This window comes from Rosa rugosa, chromosome 4, assembly GCF_958449725.1.
Source record: "Rosa rugosa chromosome 4, drRosRugo1.1, whole genome shotgun sequence".
NCBI lineage: Eukaryota > Viridiplantae > Streptophyta > Magnoliopsida > Rosales > Rosaceae > Rosa > Rosa rugosa.
In genome coordinates this window covers 2,212,785-2,240,364 of record NC_084823.1, presented here as the reverse complement: position 1 = coordinate 2,240,364, position 27,580 = coordinate 2,212,785, and the positions used below count along the sequence as shown (strand labels likewise).

The window sequence follows — 27,580 nt, the reverse complement described above, 5'->3', positions numbered from 1 at the left end:
GAAGAAAACCCAAAACATACAAATTTCAACAAAATGAAAGGTAAATCCACACTTGTGGAAAGAAATACAAATGAAACAGTAAATGAATTGACCCACGCAATATATTTGAATTAACAAACAAAAAGAAAAATCTTTCTGAAGATCGTCACCTGATATCTATTTTGTGATATCTAACATTCTTACCAGAAAACATCATTGAAAAATTATTTCATAACCCTCTTCCAAAGAATTAAGTACTTTAAAAAAAAACACAAAAACATATAACATAGCACAATAAGAACAACAAAAAAATTAAAAACAAAAATTCATCTGCCAGGCTCAGTACTGCAGATTACAATAGACTATTGTAGCCATGAATAGTAAAACCATCAGATATCCATTAGGTTTTTAAGATTAAGAACACAATTTTATCAAGGAAACAGTGCCAATGGATACTTGCCTTGGTTAATGCCTTCAAATCAGATCGTTTTGCCAGCTTTGTATCTGCCTTCAAATCAGCCTTCTGCAGAAAATGTCTACATTACAGTCAGGTGAGATACCAAATGCAGCACGAAATAAATCTCAACACACAAAGAATCTGGAAGCTTTCTTCTGTGTTCAGATACGTAAGTAACTCAACACACATGTATTATATATATTGATCCCATCCAATTGTGAACAAAACAGTATATAATCCTATTTCATATTTGTGCAAAAATCTACAATGTACAAACTTTTAGAAGACTACACAAAGCTCAGATCTTTTCGAAAGAAGGAAAATTAAGAGGCAAAAGCTCTGGAGTACTGCTACTTCCCACATACACCTCCCCTAATCTGTGTAAAAATTTAATCTTCACTCTACCCCTTTTTTATTGAAAAATAAAATAAAAATAAAACTATGTATCTTCTTTCTCTGCTTCTCACACTATATATATATATATATATATATATATATATATATATATATATATATATATCTCTCTATGTTGCTCATGTTTAACTCTTCAAAAACAGTCAAGAAAAACAATTAAGCCAAAATTATTTCCAGAGTCAACATAGAAAATGAAACAGGATATAACAAAACAAATAGAATTAAGCCATTATAGAAGAACAGACATAGAAAAGCACACAGGATATAAACAAAACAAAACCATTCCACTCAAATGCCCATATCCCTAACCCCAGCACAAACAAAACTAAAAGAAGAACATAACAGCAAAAACACGAATTTCCAAACCTGAATCCCTACTATCCAAACCAAACCTCAGATCTATTACTCCTTTTCTTCTTCTTCTATTTGAACACAGTAGTAATAACGATGTCCGTTTAAAGACTTCCCTTCTCTCACTTAAGCTAAAACAAAACTAAATGCAAACCAGTGAACCAAAATTGGAAAAAATTTATATTGCTATTACTGTACTTAAAGCCCATAGTAGATACAAAATTTTAGCATATATTGATCAAAACGGAACCTGCATAGCAGTTGCACTTTATAAGTTAGAGATACAAATGGTTAGTCCTCTTGCAAAAACTCCTTGCAATGGTAATGACTTCACAAAAGGCATAAGAAGCAATTGGCTACCTTGACCAAAATGTAATCCCTGGCTCTAACAAACGATGTTGACGCTAGGAATAAAAAAATACTTTATATATAAATCTCCTCTTTGCTCTACTAATATATTATCATTTGAAGAAAAGCAGGCTACAGGAGGGCTTCCAACAATTGTCTATATTGCAGTTTGTCCCTTTGCCGACAAACAAAAAAAGAGAAGCAAAAAGGAAGAAGATTAAACATAAATGCAGTTTGCTATTTCCAAGGTTATCGTTAGTTGTGTATTACATCCAACGCTGTGCCTAGTCGAGGATTTATAAATGGGTTATGCCACTGAACTGTTAGCAGCTCCTGGCATAGTTCTAGTTTGTAGGATCTCTCATATGATTTCATGTTTCTAATATAGTGGCACACTCAAAACGTAGCACTAAAATATTATAATCAAATCACTAACAGACTATACCCAAAACTAAAAACACTAAATTTGAAAGAATAATTCAAATATACACTATACATCCTAAACCTAAACCCTGAAACGCTCTATACTTGATTTTTTTTTTTTTTTTGGGCAATGAATACTTCATTAAAGCTGCAAACGCAGCAAACGAAAGAAAAGAAGGTACAAAAGCAAAAGAAACAAACAAACAACTAACTAAAGCTAGAAACTAAACTAACAAAGGAGGAGCAGGCAAGCCGTCAGTTTTAAGAACCTGCATCAATGAAAGTGGAGGTTGATTGATCCAATCTCCCAAATCCACCCCCATTTTAGCTCGCGTAGCAAGCCAATCCGCCGCAGCGTTACACTTTCTCTTGACCAAACTCCAAATCCACAGAGGCTTCTCAAGCTTAATCTTCCTAATGTCTCTCAAAAGAGGATAGATATGCCATAAATTTGTGTAAGGCTTCGAAACAATTGCAGAAAACAATTGTTCAGAATCCATTTCAACACTTACCGAAGGGAAATCCAGATTTCTAGCTGAAGTCAATCCCTCTAAGACAGCAATAGCTTCCGCATGCAAAGCAGAGTTTGCCAAGCAGGTTTTAACTCTCCCATTAATAATTGTACCAGTAAAATCTCTGATAATGCATCCAATCCCAGCTCTATTGGTTGTTGAATTCCAAGCCCCATCACAATTCAGCTTTACAGTAGGAAACAAAGGAGCATACCACTTCAGACTCTCGATAGAAGAACTTCGGATTGATCCACAGACATTTGATGAACCAGAGACAAGTAGGCCACAATATTCTGAAACAGCAGCTTTGATTTGAGCAATTACCCCCCAAGGACTAGGTTCTCGGTGATCATAAACAGCTGCGCACCTTTCCTTCCAGATGATCCAGAGAGCAAAGGAAATCCAACAAGAGATAACCGTTTTGCTTTTATGATCAACTTTCATCATCTCACAAACACCAGAAAACCAAGCATCAAAAGTAGTAATAGCTGCTAGATCCACCTTGTAATTAACAGGCAAACCAAACCACACTCCTATGGTCCATGGACATTGAAGTAACAAATGCTCAATAGTTTCCATATGATCCGAACAAAACTGACAAAGAGGAGAGGGGGTCACCTTTTTAATAAAGAGATTAGCCATAGTTGGAAGTGCATTAGTACAAGCCCTCCAAAGGAAATGCTTGACTTTAGGGGTAGAAGAAACGTTCCACAATTGTTTCCAAACTATAGGATCAACAATATGTGAAGAGTGAGCTGATTGCAAAGATGCCTTACTTCTCCCTCCGTGTTGCACATGATACCCAGACCTGACTGAATAAGAACCACATTTCTCAAAAGGCCAGACTAACTTATCAGGTTCCCAAGTAGAGGACAATGGGATGGACTCAATAGCAACGACTTCAGCAGGTGTCAAATGCTGAGCAATGGGATCCAGATTCCAAGAAGTTGAAGACCAATCGACCAAGTCTGCAACCCTCTGAAAAGGATCAAACTCAGAAGCATACAGATGAGCAGCACGCAATCTCCCACCTAATATCCCTGGAATCCATTTATCTTTCCAAGTACTAATGGACTCCCCATTGAGTACTTGCCACATAGCATGATCAGTTAATAAATTTCTTCCCTCCAGAATGCTACTCCAAGCCCACGAAGCTCTGGGGCCTTTAGAAGCTGACAAGAAATCGCAATCAGGAAAATATAATCCCTTGAGCACTTGAACCCATAAAGCTTCAGGTTGTTGAATAATTCTCCACCCTACTTTGGCTAGGAGGGCTAAATTGAAATCTCGCAGACACCTGAAACCCATACCGCCCTCCTCCTTAGGCAATCCAAGCTTTTCCCAACTCAACCAATGCACCTTTCCCCCCATATCAGTCTGTCCCCACCAAAAGTTTGCAATTAGAGAATCAATCTCCTTACACAGCCCATCAGTGAATAGAAATAATGCCATAGGATAGGCAGGGATAGCCGAAATGACCGATTTCACAAGAATTTCTTTCCCAGCCTGGGTGAGATTCAACTGTTTCCAACCTTGAATTTTTTTAGAGATTCTATCTTTCACAAAAGCCAAAGCCTGCTTTTTGGATCTTCCCCATAAAGTAGGGAGTCCAAGATACTTGCCAGGATCATCTGAGCCATGAACACCCAAAATATCGCTGATATTCAATTGAAGCTCTAGAGGTGTATTGAGACTAAAAAACAAACTTGATTTGCTGAAATTGACTCGCTGACCTGATGCAGTACAGTAGTTAGTGAGAATGGTCATCAATGATTGACAATTTTCTACAGAAGCCTTCACAAAGAAGAGGGAATCATCAGCAAACAATAGATGTGAAATCGGGGGACCTTTTGCACCCATTTGAACACCAACTAGGGAGTGATTTAAGCAAGCCCTATTAATCATTGCAGTTAAAACTTCGGCGACCAAAATGAATAAGTACGGGGACAAAGGATCCCCCTGCCTCAAGCCCCGTGAAGGAGAGAAAGTAGGCCCTGGTTTTCCATTTAGTAAAACAGAGAATGAAACTGTATTCAAGCAATTCATTATCAAGTTAACCCAACTTGCAGCAAAACCCATCTTAAGCATAACAGCTTGAAGAAAGTCCCACTCAATACGATCGTAAGCTTTGTTCATATCAATCTTTAACCCCATATCACAATCTATGCCACCTCTCTTGTTCTTAAGATAGTGAAATACCTCATGAGCTACAATAATGTTGTCTTGTATTTGTCTGTCATGAACAAATGCAGCTTGATTAAAGGAAATAAGAGAAGGAAGGATGGATCTCAACCGGTTAGCCAAAACCTTTGACAACACCTTATAAGAGAAATTGCACAGGCTAATTGGTCGAAACTGCCCAATCTGATCAGGGTGAGGGACCTTAGGAATCAGGACAATATGTGTTTTATTCATGGAATGGATTAAAGATCCAGAATTGATGAAATCCATAGTAGATTGTGTAACCACAGAACAAACAACCTCCCAGTAGGTTTGATAAAAAGTACCTTGAAAACCATCTGGGCCAGGTGCCTTAAGAGCACCAAGTTGAAAAACTGCTTCCTTGACCTCGTCAATCGTAACTTGCTGCAGAAGATTGTCATTCATTTCAGATGAAACAAGTGGACTAATGCAATTGAGTGCTTCATCCCAGTTTCTTTCACCCTCTGATGAAAATAACTCCTTGAAATACTCAGTGAAACCTTCATTCACAGCTTTGTCACCCTCCAACCAGTTCCCATTCGTTGCTTTAACAAGTCGGATTTTATTCCTATGCCTTCTTTGGACTGTACTCAAATGGAAAAAACGAGTACTTTTATCCCCAGCTCGAAGCCAATTCACTCTGGATCTTTGATGCCAAAAAGATTCTTCCCGTGTCCAGAGCTCATCCAGATTCAGGACTATTGCCTCCATCCTCTCTTTATGCACTTCATAAGAACCATGACTAGAAAGATGATTCAACTCCCCCATTAGAGAATCAATTTGTTTCTTAGAATTCCCAAAACACTTGCTGCTCCAGCTCTTCAAACCCACCTTACAGTTTCTAAGTTTCTTTTTCCACTGAAGTTGAGAGCTGCCACTAACAGTTTTCTTCCAATTATGATTTACCACTTCAAAACAGTCAGGATCACGTTTCCAACGTTCCTCAAACTTGAAAAGTTTAGGAGCATTAGAATCCATAGGAGAGCAAGACACAAGAACTGGCGAGTGATCGGAACCCACATTGGGATAATTGAAAATTTCAGTCTGAGGCCAAGTATCACACCATGAACCATTAACCAAAGCTCGATCCAATCGTTCTTGCAATAAGGAGCCGTCTATCTTTTTCCTGAACCAAGTGAAAGCAGACCCTTGAAATCCCATATCAATAAGCCTTGCCTTGAAGATAAAGTCCCTGAACATCTTCATTCTTGCCTCACTTCTGGGAGCCCCCCCTAGAGCCTCATCATTGCTTAGAAGCTCATTGAAATCCCCAATACAAAGCCAAGGCTCAGATATTGAACGAGCAATAGAGCATAACTTATTCCAGAAAGCTTGCTTCCCATCTTGCGGAGGGCCGTAGATAAAAGTGACCCGACTAACAAGGTTAGCCTCAGTGTCAGTAATTCTTGTATCAATAAAATTTTTAGCACTATCTAGAACATCTACTACCAATTTGTCAATCCACCAAAGAGCTAAACCTCCAGATAAGCCAAGCAGCCCTTCTGGATCCACCCTGAAGCCATTAGAAAAACCCAATTTCTTCCTGACATTATCAACTGTGTAACCTTTATTTTTTGTTTCCATAAGAAAAACCAAACTAGGATCCAGTGTACTCTTAAGATGTCCAAGAGTACTTTCAGTCAAGGTTGGACCCAAACCTTGACAATTCCAAGAGAGGATCCTCATGGTGGCCTTGTGGCGGTAATAGGCCCGCCACCACAGCCCTTTTCACTATCCATAGCATCCCAAACAACCAAATGCATCACAGAAACATCAAAAAGAGCATTTGTTGAATGAGCATCATGCAACGAGAATAAAGTGTTATCACAAACAAGGGGATAACCAAAAACCCAAGTGATAATACATTGCAGACCAAGAAGAACCAAAAACACACTAGTATGTACATAGGGAACAACACTATCCAATAGAGAGAACTTAACAAAAGGAGTAACCCAAGCTAGATCTAAACCAATGACCAGATTTACAACAAAAGGGTCAGTAGGCTTGCGATCAGACTTCCAAACAGAGCAAGTGCTTCCCTGAACTTCAGTTGGCAAAAAGAAAAGCACAGTAGGCCGATGATTATGATACAGGTGACGGAGTAAAAGACATGTCAAAGACGGCCCAAATCTTTGACAGTACCAGGATAGTAGCCTCATTGAGGGCCCGTGACTGCCTCCGGCCAGTCACCGATGCCGTTTTCAGCAGGGGGATGAGATGCAGAAGTTGACGCAGATGAAACCGGCAGCTGTGACTGAGAAGTAGAAGCAGCAAACCCAGAAGAAAAACCCAAAGTAGTTGTTGGATTTTGAGCTGAAGATTGGAGTAACAGAGTCATCTGATCCCAAAGCCGCTTGTTTTCCTCTTCCGAGAGAGGTGATTGAACAGTGTAAACTTCTGGTAAAGGATCAGAAGTTGAAGCAGCCATAACAGCCTCTGCAAACAACGACTGAGAATTCGGAATTAAAGGAGCACTCACAGGATTACCCATGTCTGTTGAAGCCAATTCCTCCAACTGCAACTGGAAAGCCAATAAATTGGCGGAATCATCCATTGCATTAGCTGCCCAAGTACTGATTCTGGAGGTCGAAGCTTCACCGTGACCTTTATCACCACTACGGCTATGACCACGAGACTTGAAAGCAGATGGACGGCGTGGCTTACGCTTCTTCGGAGGCAGAGTAAAAGGACCCAAAACTTCATCAGCAGCCCGAGCTTCAGCCATTTGCAGTTTCGTTCGACGGTGACGTTTAGGTGGGCGAGGTACCGCCTCCTCTTCAGAATCTGGTAATGAACGCTTAAGCTTGAGACGCTCAAGGTAATCAGAGATCCCTCCAATAATAGCAGGCAAGACATCAGGAAGTAAAGAAGGAGTGGTGGATGGGACTGATGGAGGCGTGGTAGATGCCAAAGCGGAAGGAACAGAGGGTAGGTTGAATGGGACTGTTGGAGCCGTGGTAGAGTTCAATAAACCTGGAGTAGGAATAAAAGTATGGGCCCAGATTGAATATTGATGCTCTTCTGGCTGCACCCTAACAATTTCAACAGGAATATATTCTTGAGTATTGGCATCATATAAAAAGTGGTTCGGCCCGTTTCCCTGCCCAAGCCCAGACCCAACAGAGGGGGGAGGGATTGAACAACCAAGAGAAACTTCCATCAGGCGAGAGTTACCAACAGAGTCATCAGATGATGGGTCCGGGAATTCCATGATAGCCTTACCTTTACCTTTGTCATCATATGGGATATCAGGAGTAGGAGGAAAAACATTTAGAGCTTCCTGATTTGGTTCAGCAATAACAATGGCACCAGAACGAGGATTAGGAGCTGAGGACGCTGGCTGGACCGGAAGCATAGGCTCGTCTAAGGGAGACGAATCAACATGGAGATCATTTGAAAGTACTGGGGCCGCAGGAATAGGATCAGGAATAGCAGGACCAAAGACTTCTATAATGAGGTGAGGGGGGTCAAAAACTCTAGGAACTCGAGCTAGAATCCCAGCGCCTAGATGAGACATAAACCGATGGCGAGGAAAGGTGCAGAACCGACCACTGTGTCCCAATCGACCACAATTGAAGCAGAACGATGAAATACGCTCATAACGGATAGTAGCCCAAAGAGCCTTCTCCTCCTCATGGCGAAACCAGAAACCCGGAACAAGAGGTTCCCGAGTGTCGAAAGAGACCCGAATTCGGAGATAGCCCCTCCACCCATGAGGATTAAAAGGGTTTTCAACAGCAGCCACTGGACCAACCAGAGCCCCAATCACTGGAGCATTTCCCAACGTAATATGACGCCGAGGCAAACCATGGATTTGAATCCAAACCGACACTAGATGAAGAGGAAGATCCTCCAGACGACTATCAGGAGGCCAGATATGAACAGAAACTGTCTGTCCCATAACAGACCAAGGAGCCCTTGCGATGATACTCTCTTCTATAACTTGATGCAGAGCTGTAACCACAAAAGTATTGTGATCATGGAAAGGTTCCACAAACACAAGACCATATGGAGCCCAGGCATTTGAGAGAATACGAACAACAGTAGACACATTCAAAGAGCGCTCAGTGATAACATGTGCCACTAATTGAGCAGGAAGAAAATCTGCAGCATCACCAACCTCCAAATCAAGCAGTTCTTCTATATTTGGTTCCATGGGTTGTGTGGTAACAGGTCCCACAGACTTGGGTAGTAGTTGCCTAGTATTAACACAACAGGAAAAGGGAAAACGTAACAAGGGTAGAGTAAAGTGAGAAAGCAAGGAAGCTTTGAGATTGAAGTAAAAACGAGGTTTACAGAGGTGGAAAGAGTTATTTATAGGTACAAAAACGGTGGGAATAAGAGTAGAGGGTAAGAACAAAGGAAAACTGGGAAAACCGATGGTGATGAACTCAACAGATGACAGAACCGAGTGGTGAGTTGGAGAATTACAAAGAGGGGAGGTACTGTACATATTTGAAGTGGGTGAAGCAAACAGAAACATGTGGCAAAGGTAGGAAAAAGATTAATCACAAACTAAAGAAGGCGGTGAAGAGAAAAGATGAAAGGTGCAGATGAAACGGTGAGAAGATCCCCAAGAAACAGAGGAAAAACGGACGAAAAGACCAAGGAAAACAATAATTACAAGGTTGCTACGGGATTGAGGAGAAGAACACCGACTGAAAATGAAGGGTAGGGATGAAGAACCCTAGGACATCTACCTGGTAGAGAGAAAACCCACAGAGGGAGGAAAAGTAGTTTAGAGTTTAGTAAAACTATCCATGCACTCATGCTTGCTCTATACTTGATTAAGCTGACATTTCTATAAATTGTTTTAAAAGAGAAAACTAAACTTATCTCAAAAGAAAATCAACCACTGGTGTAACCATAGACATAATTGAGACTTATAGAGTGAGCTACACAATATCAGAATACTCTGACCTCCAGAATCAATGAAGGTTTTCAAATGGCCAAAGACAATAACTTTACCACAAAAACTAAACAAAAATAAAACTCAAATCAGCAAGGCCAATTGGCCACTAAAATCTTGTTGGAATGTCTATAAATTGTTTTAAAAGAGAAAACTAAACTTATCTCAAAAGAAAATCAACCACTGGTGTAACCATAGACATAATTGAGACTTATAGAGTGAGCTACACAATATCAGAATACTCTGACCTCCAGAATCAATGAAGGTTTTCAAATGGCCAAAGACAATAACTTTACCACAAAAACTAAACAAAAATAAAACTCAAATCAGCAAGGCCAATTGGCCACTAAAATCTTGTTGGAAAGAAGAGCAAAATTAGCATATTGTATAACTGTTAACATTTAACACATTTACTCTATATCATCACATTGATTCTATATTATTAGACATTAATAGGGCTAGAATAACTGTCTTGTTTTGTATCCTAGAATCAAGCTGTATTATTGTATATATGTGCTACAGATCAATAGAGCAATCATCTCTCCAGCAAATTTGTCTTTGTTGTTTTTCATGGTATCAGAGCAGGACTCACAATCCTGACTCTTCTCTAGCCTTCCTAGCAACAAATTCACAAAAGCCATAATCACCATGGCTGGTGATAACGTCCCATTACCACCACCCAATTCCAGCAAGTCAAATAATCCAACATCTGATATCTCAAATCCATTCTTCACTCACCATTCGGATCATCCTGGATTGGTCTTAGTCTCCAAACCATTGAATGGAGACAATTTCACAGGTTGGAAGAGGGCTATGACAATGGCTCTCAATTCTAAAACAAGCTCGGTTTTGTGAATGGTTCAGTCAAAGTTCCGTCACCCGAAGCCGACCCAGAAGGATATGCAACCTGGTCAAGATGCAATGACATGGTCCATTCATGGATCGTTAACACAGTCAGTTCTGAAATTGCTGACAGTATCATCTACTATCCTACAGCTCATGAGGTATGGGAAGATCTAAGTGAGCGTTTTTCACAAGGCAATGCACCTCGCATATTTGAAATTCAGCGAGACATCGCTTCACTCAGGCAAGAACAACAATCAGTTTCTGCATACTACACGAAACTGAAAAGTTTGTGGGATGAATTGGCATCCTATTCAGAAGCATCACAAGGAGCACAGGCAGATCAACAAAAGATCATGCAATTCTTGATGGGATTGAATGAGACTTACAGTGCAACCCGCGGTCAAATCCTCTTGATGAATCCCCTTCCAAGTGTCAGACAAGCATATGCTGCAGTTGCACAAGAAGAAAAACAACATTTCGTTGCAGCGGCGGAGTCCAGTTCAAGCACCGCCGCCATGGCTGTCCGGAGTGGTGGCCGGCCGAATCAGTTCGGCAGCAGAGGAGGTCGTGGTGACTGACCGAATCTTCAGACCAGTCGAGATGCCGAACGCGGCTTCACCGCGCGTTTTGGTTCAGGTCGAGGAAGGGGAAGGCCGCACTGTACCTATTATGGTGATCCAGGACATTGGGTCCAAACATGTTTTCACCTAATTGGTTTTCCTCCAGGTCATCCCAAAGCAAAACAAGGATCGGGAAATTTCTCCAAGAAGCACACTGCCACACCAGTCGTGCCCTCTCATTCTGCTAACCAGGTTCATGCGACAGGCATCGTAGAAGAGGAGAATGGATCAGCAGTTACTTTATCTGAGGCCCAATTCAAACAGTTTTTAGCTGCTCTCCAACAAGCCCAAAAGCCCAATCCAAATACTGGCTCGAGTTCTAAGGCAAATGCAGTAACGCAGCCAGGTTTGTCTAGAGTAGCTTCCCGCAATTGGATAATTGATAGCGGGGCGACAGATCATATTACTTCGTGCTCTAAATTATTGAATAAAAATAAAAATTGTGCATTACCACCTGTTTTGCTACCTAGTGGACAAAAAGTGCATATTGAAGCCACATGTTCTTTGCCTTTGAGTACCGTATTTTATCTACATGATGTGCTGTTTGTGCCGAAGTTCAAAGTTGATTTAATGTCGGTTAGCCGCTTGACAAGAGGTCTGAATTGTTCAGTAACATTTTATCCTTATTGGTGTGTTTTGTAGGATCTGGCTACGAAGAGGACGATTGGTTTGGGTAAAGAACGTAATGGGCTATACTATTTGGTGGCACTAGCGACGGAACGAACCAGGCCTTCCATTCACTACACCAATTTTTCAATCAGACGACAGTTTTTCACTGTCGTCTGATTATACAGTTTGCTGTTGTCTATCTCAATGCCGTCTGATACATAATCAGACAATACGAAAAAACTGTCGTCTGATAAAGTTTACTACAACAGCGACTACACGATTGTCTGTTGTCTGAATACCACGAAGAACAACAGCAATAATACCAAAAACTGTCGTCTGATAAAGTTTACTATGACAGCGACTACACAATTGTCTGTTGTCTGAATACCACGAAGAACAACAGCAATTGGCAACTTAACTCTTGTGCAAAGTAATTTCAGTTGACAGACCCTAGAAGAATATGGACGTGTAATGAAGGAAGCTTGGATGCATTAGGCCTTCTTGTTTAAAGTTTATTGTAAAAAACTGTTGTCTGAAGGAAGCTTGTACATCTGCAAAGTAATTGAATGCTATTGACTGACTTTAAACAAGACAAGAGCAAAACTATTAAAGCCATTGTGTATCATTGCTTCATACTTTTGCATCCTAAAATAAACTGTTGTCTGAGATTTTCTTGAACTACAGCTTTCTTGCTTCATGGATCCTTAAAGTCTCTTTTCAACCATATGGCCTCCCAAGATGCTGTAGTAGTTTATCAATTCATACAATTGTAGCTTTTCAATTCTCTGTGGTCTTCGTTTTCATCAGACAACAGATTTTTCTTTCTTTTTTCATCATGTTCATTTGTTAGACAATGGTTTGCTGTTGGTTTTGAATTGTCTGAGATATAAGAGAAGACATACATTCTGTACAATTGAACACATCCTTGATTCCAAAAGCCATTTCATTCATCAGCAATATTCATCCCAACATTTACATAAGAATTAACATTGCCTAAGTGGCTATAACTGCATAAAGCCGGAAAACATAAACGCGTCCACATTGCATTAACCATGCCTATAACTAAAGCAAAAACTAAAACTAGCTAGCAGGAGGCTCATCAAAATACCAAAACAAATGGTAACATAAAGCTAGGATATCCGGTATGTACACCACTTGACATTAAGAAACAGAAAAAATAATGACAAAGGAGTAAATACATCGGCTCGGAGTTCACAGAGTGCTTTTAACATTAGTAAACGCTCTGTCGGATCAAGTCCTTTATAACGTGCTATCTCCTCTCTGCAGGGAAAAGAGATTGCCTTTAGTTGATATCACTTTTTGAATCATATTATATATAGTAAATCTAGCTTGTTCAGTACCCTTTAGCTACCACGAGTGGAATCTACCCCTCAGCAACCTGCAGTAATGTAATCACATACCAGTTTTAATCATGAATTACCACTCTGACATATATTGCTGGAACAGAAATCTCTTCCTTTGTACAAATAGAACTTCCTTCATAGCTCATATATTGCTGGAACATATTGAGAAGAGATACAATTGAAAGACTGTGACCAAGCCTGCTCAAGCAAATTAACATTTAGTAGTATATCCTAGCTTTATGTCTTAGAACACCACTTGACACCATTTAACAATTTCAATTTGGTGGAAAACTAAAATAACTTGTTGCAAGTTATAAAACCACATGAGTTCCAAAAGTTCATGTTTTGTTCGTGTACACTGCAGAAAGTAAAGAGAAATTAGTTTATGGTGAATCATGACAATTAAAGGACGTAAATCATTGGATTACTTGAGCATCACAGAAAGCAATTCATTTAGTACCTGGGCAACTCAAATGGAGTTTTGAGTAGCACCTGCAACAATGAAAAGTTTCATTCTTAGTCATCATAAATAGCAACTTAAGATATCCACAATAACAACATTGAAATCCAAAACCAAGTGTAATCCATGTTTTACCTCCAGCAATGTACTCCATGTTAGGGTTAGAAGCAAGTTCCTCATACCTGAGATATACATCCATGTTTGCGGGTTAAGATTTCATTGCATATCATCAACAAAAGAAAATGTTCATACACAAAAGAGTGGTGTAGATAATATAATTAATGTTATCTGCAGCTACAAAAGTTTCCAGCAGTACCATATAATTGACGCACCTATAAATGTTTCCAGCAGTACCATATAAATGTTTCCAGCGTTCACCCTTTTAGCTAACTAAACTCCTCTGTGCTTATTCCATGATATATCTAGTTTGACCCAATTTGCCTCTCCCTCTCTTCCTTAGTTTTCTATTCAAATTAGAGCCAAGACAAACACAGTAAGAGCAAACACTAAGTGCTTCAATTACAAATACAAAACCACACATAGACATAGCAAACTGAACTTAAGTAATTCTCAAATGCACAAAACAGCATGACAATTTGTCAAAGCTAACACCTTTGGATAGTGTAGTGTTTTTACTTCACAAAAGAAAAAAAGAAGAAGAGAAGATAGTATGAAATAATCAACATCCACTGGATACTTACTGTTCTTTCCACCATTCCAACCTTATGTATGGTACTAAGAAGCTCTCCTTTTTCAAATGGGATCAAGGCTTCCACCCATACCATAGAGTCCTGTTAAACAAAAGACATTCTTATCTTTTAACTTATAGGAGCACAAACATGACTCAGAGTATGAAAACGTGGCAGAGAAACAATTAGTACCTTCAATTTTTCCTGGATTGCACTGCAGAAATCATTCAAGCCCTGGCTACTCAGAGCAGATATGCAAACAACATCATCTCTCTTTTCTGCTTCTGTTCTGATGCTGTCAGGATCGCTCACCTTATCAACCTGCAAATATATAGCTGTCTATCATCAATCTTATGTATAGATTGCATATACCATTACTATAGTGAGTATAATTAAGATAACACTTAACATGCAAAGCATTTGTCCAATAGGCTAAATAGAATCAACAGAATCACTTCCCATCTAATTTAACGATCATCTGACTTAAAAAAAAAAACCCTATTCCACGATCAGCAGATAACATGATAGAGTTGCAATATATTGTTTAGTTACTGAATCACCAAAAAGCAGATTTACTATACCTTGTTCCACACCATCAACCTTGGTATCGAAGACACATCTAGTTCTGACAAAACTCTGTCCACAGCTTTTATCTGTTGCTCAGCCAGTGGATGACTGAAGTTGATAGCAATATAATAAGAGTTGCCTCGCAATCCACTATAAAGTCCAATTCCAACCAAGAGAATCAGAAATATAGAGGACTTTTAACAAATACAGTAAAGTAGCTACAAAACAAAGGACTGTAAATAATCTACTGAATCTACTGCAAGCATACTCTCAATGTTTCCTTCTCCAGTTAAATCATTCAAGTCCTGAACTAGTCCAGAAAAACCTGTTTTGCCAAAAAAATCAACACCAAAGTAAACAGCATCACCCATATTAGAATCAAAACCAAATTCAATTGAAGAGCAGACCTTTTTGGAGTGGTGGATGATATGAGATGTGTAAGACATATTTAGAGCCAAATCAATTAATCAACTAACCAAAACCCAAAAAAACCTTGTAATAATTATTACCATAAATTCGATTTGGTGATGGCGGTGGATGATACGGGCGAAGAATGGTGTTTCGGGTTCTGGAGCTCTTCAATGGCATCACGAAGGCGTCAAAGGTAGGCGGCGAGGTCGGAGGATTGGGGAGAGACAATGACGACAACATTGCGAAGAGGATGAGAGGGTTTAGGCCTGGCATCTGCGGAAGAGTAGATGAAAACAAAATTAAAACTCTAAGATCTCATCCACATAATTAAGGAATATAAATCGAGCCACTGACATACCATCTAATTCTGATTTGGATGAGAAGAAAGCCACCGCCAGTTAACGCTCTTAGATCGGATCCTCGTTTGAGACCACGGAGAAAGCTCGTAGATCCTGGTGAAAGCAAACCAACGGGGAATCATGAAGAAAACGATTGTTACCCACAGAAAACCAACGGGGAATCTGGAAAGAAGAAAACCCTATAGACAGATCGAGAAGGAGAGAGAATACCCATCCGTGGTGATTGAATTCAACGAAGAAGAGATACAGAGAGAGAGAGAGCGGTGAGGTTCGAGACTGAGATAGGTTTTGACGAGAGAGACAGAGAGAGAGAGCGGTGAGGTTCGGGGCGAGAGAGACAGAGAGAGAGCGCGCGGGGATGTTTGGGACTTTGGGAAAAAGAGGGAAAAAATTAGGGTTGTTTTGTTAGTAGGAAATTTGGACAAAAGAAAATCAAAAACAAAAAAGAGGGAAATTTTTTTGGGCTAGTGCGAAGATTACGGTTGACCAATTCGATCGGATTCGCCAATATCGTGAAATTTGCTAAATTTTTTACCACACTCATAATTTATTGTAATAATCTCATCCAACGGTCAGTTTTCCCATTTTCTTTGAATTGATAGAGGTTACCCTTTGGAGTGTATGATATATAAATATATATTTATAAAAGTAACTAAGTTTGACATAGTTGATCGAATTCGAAACGAGAACCAAATTGGCTGGATTTTTTACAACGAGCGGTTAGTTTCTCCAAATTCATTTTTCACTTCATGGTTGCTTTAGAATGAACCTCAACAATTTAAATGCAATGTATAAGTCATACAACTTTAGGAGGCAAATTGGTATAAGCTAACATATTTGTAATTAAAATTGAAATTTTTATCTTATGTCCATGCAAGAGGTAAAACCGTCGCAATTGAGCACAAAATTACTACGGCAAAGATTTTCCGTCTCAAATGATAAGGGTTAATCGCGACGGAACATTTTCCGTAGCAATAGGGTGTCAATTGCGACGGCAACTGTTGCCGAAGTAAAAAGGCGAAGCAATTGCAATTGTTTTTAGTAGTGCTAGTCAAAGTCAACAAAATTTAGGGCCGGGTATGGTCGAGTCAGGGCTTAAATATGCTAACCCTTACCCGCCCGAAAAGCCGGATCCGTTAGGGCCGGCCCTCAAATAGGGCCAAATAGGGCCGAAATGGGCCAAAAAAGGGCCTTATTTTGTTTAACAAAAAAAAAACATTATTTTTTTCTTCTCAAAATATGGCTTAATGGTATATATTAATAGGCATGTATAAGGATTATATGTGATCCAAAAATTCTGAAATGGAAATTGACCAATCTGAAAATTCTCATATGTTTATATAACATTGATAGGTATTGTGTAAAAAAATTAGGCCGATCTGCCAGGAATAAGGCGCCCAACGTAGCGGTCAACGCTTTGCACAAGCAAACTTCCCTAAGGGGAGCGGCACCATGCGCGGACAAACGTTGCGGAATTTTGACATCCGTAAGTAGACCCCCTACCCATGAGAGTGTGGGAGCTGAAAGATCAAAAAAAGTGAATTGCCAAGGACCGGTTAAGAGCATATTTGTTTTATGTTCTATTTAGGGTATTGAGTTGACCGGGTAGATCGAGGTCCAACCGAATGCGGAAATTGTTGAAATTTCTACCACTAACATATATTCATATGCAAACAACATCCAGCGGTTCATTTTAAAAAATTCCATTTCGTCCCCCATTTTGCTCATGGAGGGTAACAAGCCTAATAAACTAGTTATACATTACAAGACATATAAGAATTATGTGCGATCCAAAAAATTTGAAATGAAAATCGATCAATCGGAAAATTCTTATATGTTTATACAATAGTGATAGGTATTGTGTAAAGAAATTAGGCCGATCCGCCGTGAATAAGGCACCTAACGGAGCGGTCAACGCTTTGCACAAGCAAACTTCCCTAAGGGGAGCGGCACCATGCGTGTGAGCCCCGGAAAAATTTATCGAGCTTAAGTGAAATAGTTCGATAATTTACTTATCGATTTCGATAAAAGTTAAAGTACTCGAGAATATTTTCAGAAAGTTTCGTGAAGTGAAATCCTCAATTTAGAAGTTGGATAATGAAGTACACGTCACGACGAGTTCGTGAAAATTTTTGGAGAATTTTCCGGATACCCGAGCTAATTTTTAAGTATTTTGGAAGTTTTGGGATTAAGGAAATTGCTTAAAGAAATAGAAATTAGGTGGTTTGATCTGGACCATCCACCGCTTCCACCGCTTGATCCTAGCCGTCCATCCTTAAATGGGATCAGTCTATATATCTAAGTGTTCTGTTAGGAGATCCAGAAGGATCGAGAGAGAGGAAGAGAACCAGAGTTCTCTCTGACCCGACGAAACCCACAACAAGATCCGACCGGCGCTACCTCGTCCGGCCACCGATCGACGACGGCCGACCACCATCTTCTTCACCTCTTCGTCGTCTACATCCTCGTGCTCTTGGTTCGTCCATGCACAGACCCTGGAGAGAGATTCGAAGCTCAGAAGCTCGAAGCTTTACCGGCGATTTCTGAATTTTCCGGCGTCTCCGGCCACCCTCTGGGCCGCATTCGGTACAGAAACTTCTCCTCTCGCCTTTCTCTACACGTTGGATCAATTATTCTTTGAAATTGATGGAGTTTTGCTGCTTTCGTTTCTGGGTTTGGTCTCGGGCTGCCGTGTTCTTCGACGCCGGCGACCTTTCCGGCTTTCCTTGGCTTGATCTCGGCCTCGACTGCAACTATAGACGAGGAATTAAGGAGCTTTCTGGGTTGTAGCACGAGGAATCATCAGTTCATCCCTTTCCCAGTTTTGGCAGTGTGTTGAGCTTGGTTGCAGTCGATTTCCGAAGGTATAATTTCAAATCTTGAATTGAATGGTTGCTTCTGTGATGAATTCGAAGTTGTGGTCTGAAGAGCTCTTGAATTATTTCTGCCTTGGTATTATGGTTACTGTTGCCGGCTGGGTTTAGTTGAGTTTGGAAGATCATGTTGTGTTGGCTATGTTGTTTGACTTGATTTGAATTAATGTGTGGAATGGTGAATTTAGATGGTTGACGTTTTGCAAGGTTTCCCATTGCAGTTAGCATTGAAATGATTATGTTGATTTGAATTAGAAAGAGAATTGGAATTATGATGGGTGCCCTTAGTAATTTGGGCACACCTTGTGTGAAATGGTAGTGTAAAGAAAGAAAAATAACATATTGGGTGTCCATAGTAGTTTTGGGTACACCTTATATGGAAATTGGAAAGTGTTGGGTGTCCATAGTAAATTAAAGTGAAAGAAGTTAATATATAAGTATATATATATTGGGTGGCCTTAGTAGTCGGGTGCACTCAATATATGTTTGGTTGATACCGTAATTTCAAGTGAATGTTCGATAATTTAAGTTAATTATCGAACCAATAACGATTGGTCAAACAATGGTCAAAGTTTGTCAAACCAGGAAAGGTCGGTCAAACCCTTGGTCAACTCCTGGTCAAACCAGGAAAAGTTGGTTTGGACGATATATTAATCGTCGAGATTTCATATAATTGTTCAATAGATAATTAACGGTTGAAATGTCGGAATCTAGGACTCCAGTTACCCGAGGAACAGAAGGTTCGCAACTCTCGAAGTACGTGAGAGAAAGCATCGAAATCCAGGTAGGGATTCAGGACTCTCCTCGGTTAGTTGTTTTCTTATATATTGTTATTTAAGCGATGCATGTTAAGTGGTACGGTTTGGTTAAGTTCAAATGCAATGCATACTAACCAATCCCTGAGGAAATGTGTGATGGCTTGAGAGCGAAGGGTGGCTCTGACTTCCTTGGGTTCGATCCCCAAAACCTCCGGAGGGTTAGTTACGCCGGTCGTCCGGGTATTCCGATCGTAATGACGGGCTCGGTACGTGTGCGTAGCTAGGTAGCGGACGCTCTCGCTACGCTTACCTGGTGATGAAGTAAATTGAGGTAAGGTCGTGTAGTGGGTCTATGGGACCGGCCATCTGGTAAGATTCAGCGCGCGTATTCAATTTTGTATCATGCATCGATTTTCGAGTTAAAAAGCATTCTTATAAAGTTTGTCGTTCTTTTAAATATTTGGTTTAAATATGTTTTCATACTGGGCAGCCCAAATATTTGTTTATTGGTTTTAAATCTAGTTGAGGTAGAGTTCCTGTAGAGCAGCGAGGACGAAAGCTCACCCCTACAACAGTATGGATGCAGGTACTGTGCACTAGTGACGGGACAATGGCGGACGGAGCTGGGTGTGCGGAACAAGTTTGGTAAACCGCCTTCTGGGCTTTATTCTGCCTTCTATTTCTCGAACTTTGTGTTCCGGAATTCTTGGGTCAAACGTAGTTAAATTCCTAGTCCTTAAATCTTGTGCCTCCTGAGTGAGCATTCATTTCAAGTCTGGACGAACAAATTGAACTTAGCGATTAAAGGATTTTCACCTCAAAAATATTGGTAGCTTCCGCTATGTTTTGCAAAAAAGTTTTCTAACAAAATGCCTAGCGGTCCTCTAGAATGTGAATCGAGCTTTCGGTTTATATTTTAGAGCCCCGCGGCACTGTGACGTGCCCAAGCTGGTGAGGTGCGGTTTGGGGCGTTACAATGCGCGGACAAACGTTGCGGAATTTTGACATCCGTAAGTAGACCCCCTACCCATGAGAGTGTGGGAGCTGAAAGATCAAAAAAAGTGAATTGCCAAGGACCGGTTAAGAACATATTTGTTTTATGTTCTATTTAGGATATTGAGTTGACCGGGTAGATCGAGGTCCAAAAGAAGGAGGAAATTGCTGAAATTTCTACCACTAACATATATTCATATACAAACAACATCCAGCGGTTCATTTTAAAAAATTCCATTTCGTCCCCCATTTTGCTCATGGAGGGTAACAAGCCTAATAAACTAGTTATACATTACAAGACATATAAGAATTATGTGCGATCCAAAAAATTTGAAATGAAAATCGATCAATCGGAAAATTCTTATATGTTTATACAATAGTGATAGGTATTGTGTAAAGAAATTAGGCCGATCCGCCGTGAATAAGGCACCTAACGGAGCGGTCAACGCTTTGCACAAGCAAACTTCCCTAAGGAGAGCGGCACCATGCGCGGACAAACGTTGCGGAATTTTGACATCCGTAAGTAGACCCCCTACCCATGAGAGTGTGGGAGCTGAAAGATAAAAAAAAGTGAATTGCCAAGGACCGGTTAAGAGCATATTTGTTTTATGTTCTATTTAGGGTATTGAGTTGACCGGGTAGATCGAGGTCCAACCGAATGCGGAAATTGTTGAAATTTCTACCACTAACATATATTCATATGCAAACAACATCCAACGGTTCATTTTAAAAAATTCCATTTCATCCCCCATTTTTCTCATGGAGGGTAACAAGCCTATATAAACTAGTTATACTACATTACAAGACATAAGAATTATGTGCGATCCAAAAATTTTGAAATGAAAATCGATCAATCGGAAAATTCTTATATGTTTATACAATAGTGATAGGTATTGTGTAAAGAAATTAGGTCGATCCGCCGTGAATAAGGCACCTAACGGAGCGGTCAACGCTTTGCACAAGCAAACTTCCCGAAGAGGAGCGGCACCATGCGCGGACAAACGTTGCGGAATTTTGACATCCATAAGTAGACCCCCTACCCATGAGAGTGTGGGAGCTGAAAGATCGAAAAAAGTGAATTGCCAAGGACCAGTTAAGAGCATATTTGTTTTATGTTCTATTTAGGGTATTGAGTTGACCGGGTAGATCGAGGTCCAAAAGAAGGAGGAAATTGCTGAAATTTCTACCACTAACATATATTCATATGAAAATAACATCCAGCGGTGCATTTTAAAAAATTCCATTTCGTCCCTCATTTTGCTCATTAAGAAGTTAACATTACATTGGTAAAAAGGTTTCAACTCGACCAATTGATTATTTTTAGTTATGTTGATTACTTGATTTATTTCAAAATTGGTATTACATGAATATATTGTCCAATTTGAAATAATAGCTTTGTAATTATTACAGTTAATTAGTTAACAGTAATTATTGGTAAATATTAAAATATCCATAAGATTATATTAAAACGGCGGCGTTTTTGCCGAATTAACGGTTAATTCTTTAAAAAAAATTATTTTCTTCTTCTCAAAATATGGCTCAATTTAAAAGACTCATTTCCTAATATGGCAGATTGAAATAATTTTCTACACTTCCATAGTTTTATACATATAACACATGTAATAGAAAATAACAAAAATAAAATATAAATTTTAGGGCCGGGCTTTAAGGGCCGGGCCGGGCCTAGCCCTTACAGGCTCAATCGGGCGGGGCCGTAGGGTAGGGCCGGGCTTTATTTGTGTGACCCATACCCTACCTTAAACGGGCCGGGCGGGCTTAGGGCCCAAGGGCCATATGATGAGGCCTAGGGGAATCTAACTTCAGACAACAGCATTTAGGGTGCATTGTCTGAAGATAATGTGACAACAGATGAATAAAAACAGTTGTGTGAAACCAAATCAGACAATATCTTTTAGCAAGTATTGACTTAAAAGTTATTGCACAACAGACAATGAATAACAGTTGTGTGATTGAACAATCAGACAACATCAAAAATCAACCATTGTCTGAATAAACCTTGGACAACATTGAAATAATAACTGTTGTCTGAATTGATCCATTCAGACAACATCAAAAATCAACCATTGTCTGAATAAACCTTGGACAACATTGAAATAATAACTGTTGTCTGAATTGATCCATTCAGACAACAGCAAAAATAAACCATTGTATGAATGAACCTTGGACAACATCACATAATAACTGTTGTCTGAATTGATTCATTCAGACAACATCAAAAAAATGAACCATTGTCTGAAATGATTTTGCACGACAGCCAAGAAAAAACTATTGTTGGATTCGAAAACTTAGACGACAGAATATTTCTTGCTGTCGTCTGATTATTTCAGACGACAGTTAAAATGTTTGCTGTCGTCTGATATGTGTTGTCTGATTCCGAAATTGGTGTAGTGATTACCACTCCTTCCAGATCATCTTGCAACCTTGTCCTTTCCTCCACCAATCTTTGGCATAATCGCTTGGGTCATGTCTCCTCTCCATGTTTAAGTCACATAGCAAAAAATTTCTTGCATTTTTCTATTCAGCCAAATAATAATTGCCCTGTGTGTCCTTTGGCTAAGCAGAGTCGATTACCATTCAGTTCTAGTTCTATTTCTTCTACAAGACCATTTGAAATAATTCATTGTGATATTTGGGGTCGTTATCGACACCCTTCTCTTTCTGGTGCTTTTTATTTCCTTACCATTGTGGATGATTTTACCCGATTTACTTGGGTTTTCTTAATGCGGCACAAAGATGAAACACAACCACTTTTGAAGCGTTTTTTTGCTCACATTCTCATTCAATTCGACTCTCGCATTAAAACTTTCCGAAGTGACAATGGTAGTGAATTTATTTCACTTAGCTCTTTTTTTCAAGATAATGGCGTTATTTTCCAACATTCTTGTGTTTACACGCCTCAACAAAATGGGGTTGTGGAGCGCAAGCATCGCCATATTATCCAGGTGGCTCGTGCTTTGAAATTTCAGGCTCATCTTCCTCCACAATTTTGGGGGGAGTGTGTTCTCACAGCCGTCCACATAATCAATCGATTGCCCTCTCCCATCCTTTCTTACAAAACTCCTTTCGAGCTTCTTTACTCCAAACCACCTTCTTTTTCTCATCTTCGGGTTTTTGGATGCTTAGCTTACGCCACAAATGTGCACCCTACTCATAAATTTGATACCCGAGCAATTTCTTCCATTTTCATTGGTTACCCGATGGGCCAAAAAGCCTTCAAACTGTTTAACTTAACGACTAAAAAAGTTTTTACCAGTCGAGATGTTAGATTTCATGAAGATGTGTTTCCTTATGCCTCCACTCAGCCCACTCTTCCTTCTGCTCCGTTGGCCCATGACCCAGGCCCAATTCCACTTCTCCCTAATTCCATAGACACCGATCTTGACTCCCAGGTCCCTCCCACGCGGCCTTCTTCTTCTCGTCCTTCCCGTCCTGCCATAGACGCCGATCTTGGCGCTTCCTCTTTACCGCCTCCGCCTCCGCCTCCTCCGCCTCCCATCCGTCAGTATTCCCGGCGACCCAAGCCGCCTGCTCCACCGCCCCTTGTCCCACCTCCTTCGTCCTTCTCCACCCCTGTTCCTACCCCCCTGTCGTCCCCGGTGCCAGGATGGTCCCCATCCCCACCATCTTCTCCGTCTCCTCCTTCCCCACCTCCACCCGCAGCTATTTCCGGCCCACCACCGCTCCGTCGCTCCACCCGCTCCTCTGTGCCGCCTGCTCGGTTCGCCTATATCGACTTCTCCAAGCCTCAATCCAATGCTTGCTCTTACCAATCGCTTTCCTTCCCGCCAGGTCCTTCCAAAGGTACGCGGTATCCATTGGCACATTATGTCTCTTATCATCGTTACACTCCTGCCTACTCCTCTTTTGTGGCTCAGCTCAGTGCCGTCTGTGAACCGTCCTCTTATTCTGAGGTGGCTACTGTTCCGGAATGGAAAGATGCCATGCGTTCTGAATTGGAGGCCTTGCAGGCCAACGGTACCTGGACGCTTACCCCGTTGCCCCCTGGGAAGATCCCTATTGGTTGTAGGTGAGTTTACAAGGTCAAGCTCAAGTCTGATGGTTCGATTGAACGATACAAGGCCAGGTTGGTGGCCAAGGGCTTCACGCAATTAGCAGGTATTGACTATCAGGACACCTTCTCTCCTACTGCTAAAATTGTTACGGTCCGTTGTCTCCTTGCTTTCGCTGCGTCTCGTGGTTGGTCCCTTTATCAACTCGATGTCAACAATGCCTTTCTCCATGGCAACCTGGATGAAGAAATTTATATGTCTCCACCGCCTGGGCTCCGGAGACAGGGGGAGGAGCATTTGGTTTGTCGGTTGCATAAATCCTTGTACGGTCTGAAACAGGCTTCAAGGCAGTGGTTTTCTAGATTTTCAGTAATTCGGTCTGCTGACTTTGTGCAATCTAGAGCAGACTACTCTCTTTTGACCAGGAGGCAAGGCAAGTCTTTTACAGTCTTATTGATATATGTTGATGATATATTAATTACTGGCAATGATCCTGTGTGTATAGCTGATGTCAAGAAATTTTTGCATAAAACATTCCGTTTGAAAGATCTTGGCAATTTAAAGTATTTTCTTGGCATTGAAGTGTCAGCATCTAAGAAAGGGATATTTATTTGTCAGCGCAAGTATGCGTTAAAAATTATAAAAGATGCAGGGTTATTGGGTGCTGCTCCTGTTGACACACCCATGGAACGTGGATTAAAGTTGTCAGATAAGACTGAGTTACTCAAAGATCCAGAGAAGTATAGGCGTTTGGTTGGAAGATTGATTTATCTCACAGTGTCAAGGCCGGATATTACATATCCTGTTCATATATTAAGCAGGTTTATGCATCAGCCTCGAAAAGCTCATTGGGAAACAGCTTTGCGAGTGGTACGCTACCTCAAGTCAGCTCCTGGTCAAGGCTTGTTCTTTTCCTCAAATAGTGATCTTCGGCTACGAGCCTTTTGTGACTCAGATTGGGCAGGATGTCCACTTACAAGAAGGTCTACTACAGGGTATTGTGTGTTCCTAGGGCCTTCTTTAATTTCATGGAAGTCAAAACGTCAGAAAACAGTCTCTCTTTCTTCAGCTGAAGCAGAGTATCGTGCTATGACAGGAGCTTGTTGTGAATTAACTTGGCTACGTTATTTGCTTCAAGACTTGGGGATTTTACACCAGGAAACGACATTGCTCTATTGTGACAACAAGGCTGCTTTACATATAGCAGCAAATCCAGTGTTTCATGAACGTACAAGGCATGTAGAAATGGATTGTCACTATATCAGGGATAAGATTCAAGATGGTTCAGTGGAGACACGATTTGTGAGTTCTGGAAATCAACTGGCTGATGTTCTAACTAAAGCTCTTGGCAAGGAGGATTTCGAACTTATGATTCGCAAGTTGGGTGTGCAGGATATCCACTTTCCAACTTGAGGGGGAGTGTTGGAAAGAAGAGCAAAATTAGCATCTTGTATAACTGTAAACATTTAACACATTTACTTTATATCATCACATTGATTCTATATTATTAGACATTAATAGGGCTAGAATAACTGTCTTGTTTTGTATCCTAGAATCAAGCTGTATTATTGTATATATGTGCTACAGATCAATAGAGCAATCATCTCTCCAGCAAATCTGTCTTTGTTGTTTTTCAAATCTGAAACTCCGACACAAACAAAACTACTAAAAAATTAAAACCCCAAACAGTTCATAACCGATGAAAGAGGAAAACAAAATCAAAACCAAACCCATTGTACCCCAATCAGTTCTAACACAGATAGTTGACAAAATTGAAATTGCGTGAAAAGGAAAAAAACCTCAGAGGGGAGGGGGCAAATTTACCTGTATGAAATAGAGATATTGTCTTCACTTCAACCTAAACATGAAACAATTACGTCAGCTGAAAACATAGTACGAAAATCAACAACCATATGGCCAAAAGTTATCCCAATGTCTAGTTTCTCTTTCTAAAATATTAACACAAACAAAAGAAAAAAATGCAACAAAGAAATATAAAACAAAATGTTTCACTATTGATTATAGACTGTAAAGCTTTGCACAAAAAACAGAAGAAAAAAATATAAAACAAAATGGCTTACCCTTGATTTTAAACTCTAGAGCTTTGACACTTAGTTACTGATGTTTTGTTTTAAACCTGCACAAAAGCAGTTGGTCAGTGAATAAACAAACTCCGGAAACTCTGGTTTGAATGTAAAATAAACCAGAAGTAAAAACCGAATAATCATAATCATATAGTTAAAGCTTGTATAGCCCACCTTTTATTTGAAACTCTGCAGCTTTGACACTTTAGTTGCTATTCTGTTTTAAACCTACACAGAAGCAGTTGGTCAAAAAAAAAAAAAAAGAAGCAGAGCATATATATATATATATATATATATATAAAGGAAATTACCAAGAAGGTTAGGCATTACTAATTTAGCATATTGGTAGTAGTTAACCAAATTTATTAAGAAATTCAATACTAACATCCAAAATTGCATTAGATCAGCTTTGTCACAAACACCCCTTTAAACCATATTCAGTCCTTCATAAATTGATACATCTATTACACTGTCACAAATGAAATCTTCCACCTTTTGCAATTACTTTTTTCTTTGTCAAATGCGAGAAAAGAAAAAACCCACATAACAAAATTCATGCTCAATCGGAAGACAACCAAACAACAAATCAAACCGAAAACCCAAAATAACACAATATTCAGATGCAAGTACAATCAGCCGTCAGAATCGAGCAACAAAATTATTAAATTGTTGTATCATCAAATTATATTTCTTGTCTTCTGAGGTATAAAAGATTAAAGAAGCCTTACAACCCCATAATATATACGACACCATCCCTTTAAAAAGTGGGACTTCGATTCTAAGTCACAGAAAGGTATCCGTCATCTTCCATTGGTTTGGTTCCAAGATTTCTTTCATTACTCAATTGATCGATGTGTTTAGTTTGACTATTCTTTAAGAAAAGGGATTCAAAATATCTGACAAATTCTGAAAGACAAATTCTTGTAAATAAATTAAATTTGTATTCGTATCATTCACAATTGGATTCATATACAAATTAATGAATGATTTCGAATTATGAAAGATAAAAACCATACCTTGAAGTTCTTGCAGTGAGTTACCCGGATCTGAAACTGCAGAACCCATAGAATCTGCAGAAGATAAAAATTGATATTAGTTGAAAACTAAGAACAAATAATTCAATAAAAATTGCAGCACATAAAAATTGGGAGTACAATAGTAAAAACAGGTTTTCTTTATAAAGCAAACCTGTTCTATTTGTTTTCAGTACAACTATGTATTCTGAGATTAGCAATACAATCAGAGTTTCACAGCTGTTCAAAAGTAAAAAAAAAAAACATCAGAAAGCCCAAATATTCAACAGATGATAAAAATCAAAAAA

At 39.8% G+C, this 27,580-nt stretch overlaps 1 protein-coding gene and 4 long non-coding RNA genes across 20 annotated transcripts in view; 1 reads left to right on the top strand and 4 right to left on the bottom strand.

The window, feature by feature from the left end:
* Positions 1-496: 496 nt before the first annotated feature.
* Positions 497-27,580, bottom strand: part of LOC133743760 (uncharacterized) — a 38,410-nt gene continuing 11,326 nt past the window's right edge. For 3 of the 16 annotated variants that reach the window (XR_009863246.1, XR_009863250.1, XR_009863253.1), the window contains exons 8-13: positions 27,448-27,512; positions 27,276-27,329; positions 26,434-26,487; positions 26,257-26,312; positions 26,000-26,033; positions 20,808-21,201 (exon numbers count right to left, since the gene is read on the bottom strand). This is a non-coding gene — a long non-coding RNA (uncharacterized LOC133743760). Of the gene's footprint in view, positions 516-20,383; positions 20,698-20,800; positions 21,202-25,647; positions 25,841-25,999; positions 26,034-26,256; positions 26,313-26,433; positions 26,488-27,275; positions 27,330-27,447; positions 27,513-27,580 lie in introns of those variants that run through there. The other 13 variants (XR_009863245.1, XR_009863244.1, XR_009863251.1 and 10 more) reach the window with 13 other exon arrangements.
* Positions 12,596-13,271, bottom strand: LOC133741905 (uncharacterized). Its single transcript, XR_009862225.1, has 2 exons — positions 13,032-13,271; positions 12,596-12,951 (listed from the first exon to the last, which is right to left on the bottom strand). It is a non-coding gene; the product is annotated as an uncharacterized LOC133741905 (long non-coding RNA).
* On the bottom strand, positions 13,319-14,052 carry LOC133742956 (uncharacterized). Its single transcript, XR_009862839.1, has 4 exons — positions 13,827-14,052; positions 13,630-13,676; positions 13,495-13,526; positions 13,319-13,392 (listed from the first exon to the last, which is right to left on the bottom strand). It is a non-coding gene; the product is annotated as an uncharacterized LOC133742956 (long non-coding RNA).
* Positions 14,205-14,959, bottom strand: LOC133743010 (uncharacterized). Its single transcript, XR_009862858.1, has 3 exons — positions 14,765-14,959; positions 14,376-14,504; positions 14,205-14,285 (listed from the first exon to the last, which is right to left on the bottom strand). It is a non-coding gene; the product is annotated as an uncharacterized LOC133743010 (long non-coding RNA).
* Positions 23,878-25,629, top strand: LOC133743758 (uncharacterized mitochondrial protein AtMg00810-like). Its single transcript, XM_062171791.1, has one exon. The coding sequence runs from the start codon at positions 24,431-24,433 to the stop codon at positions 25,586-25,588; it is 1,158 nt and encodes a 385-aa protein (XP_062027775.1). The 5' UTR covers positions 23,878-24,430; the 3' UTR covers positions 25,589-25,629.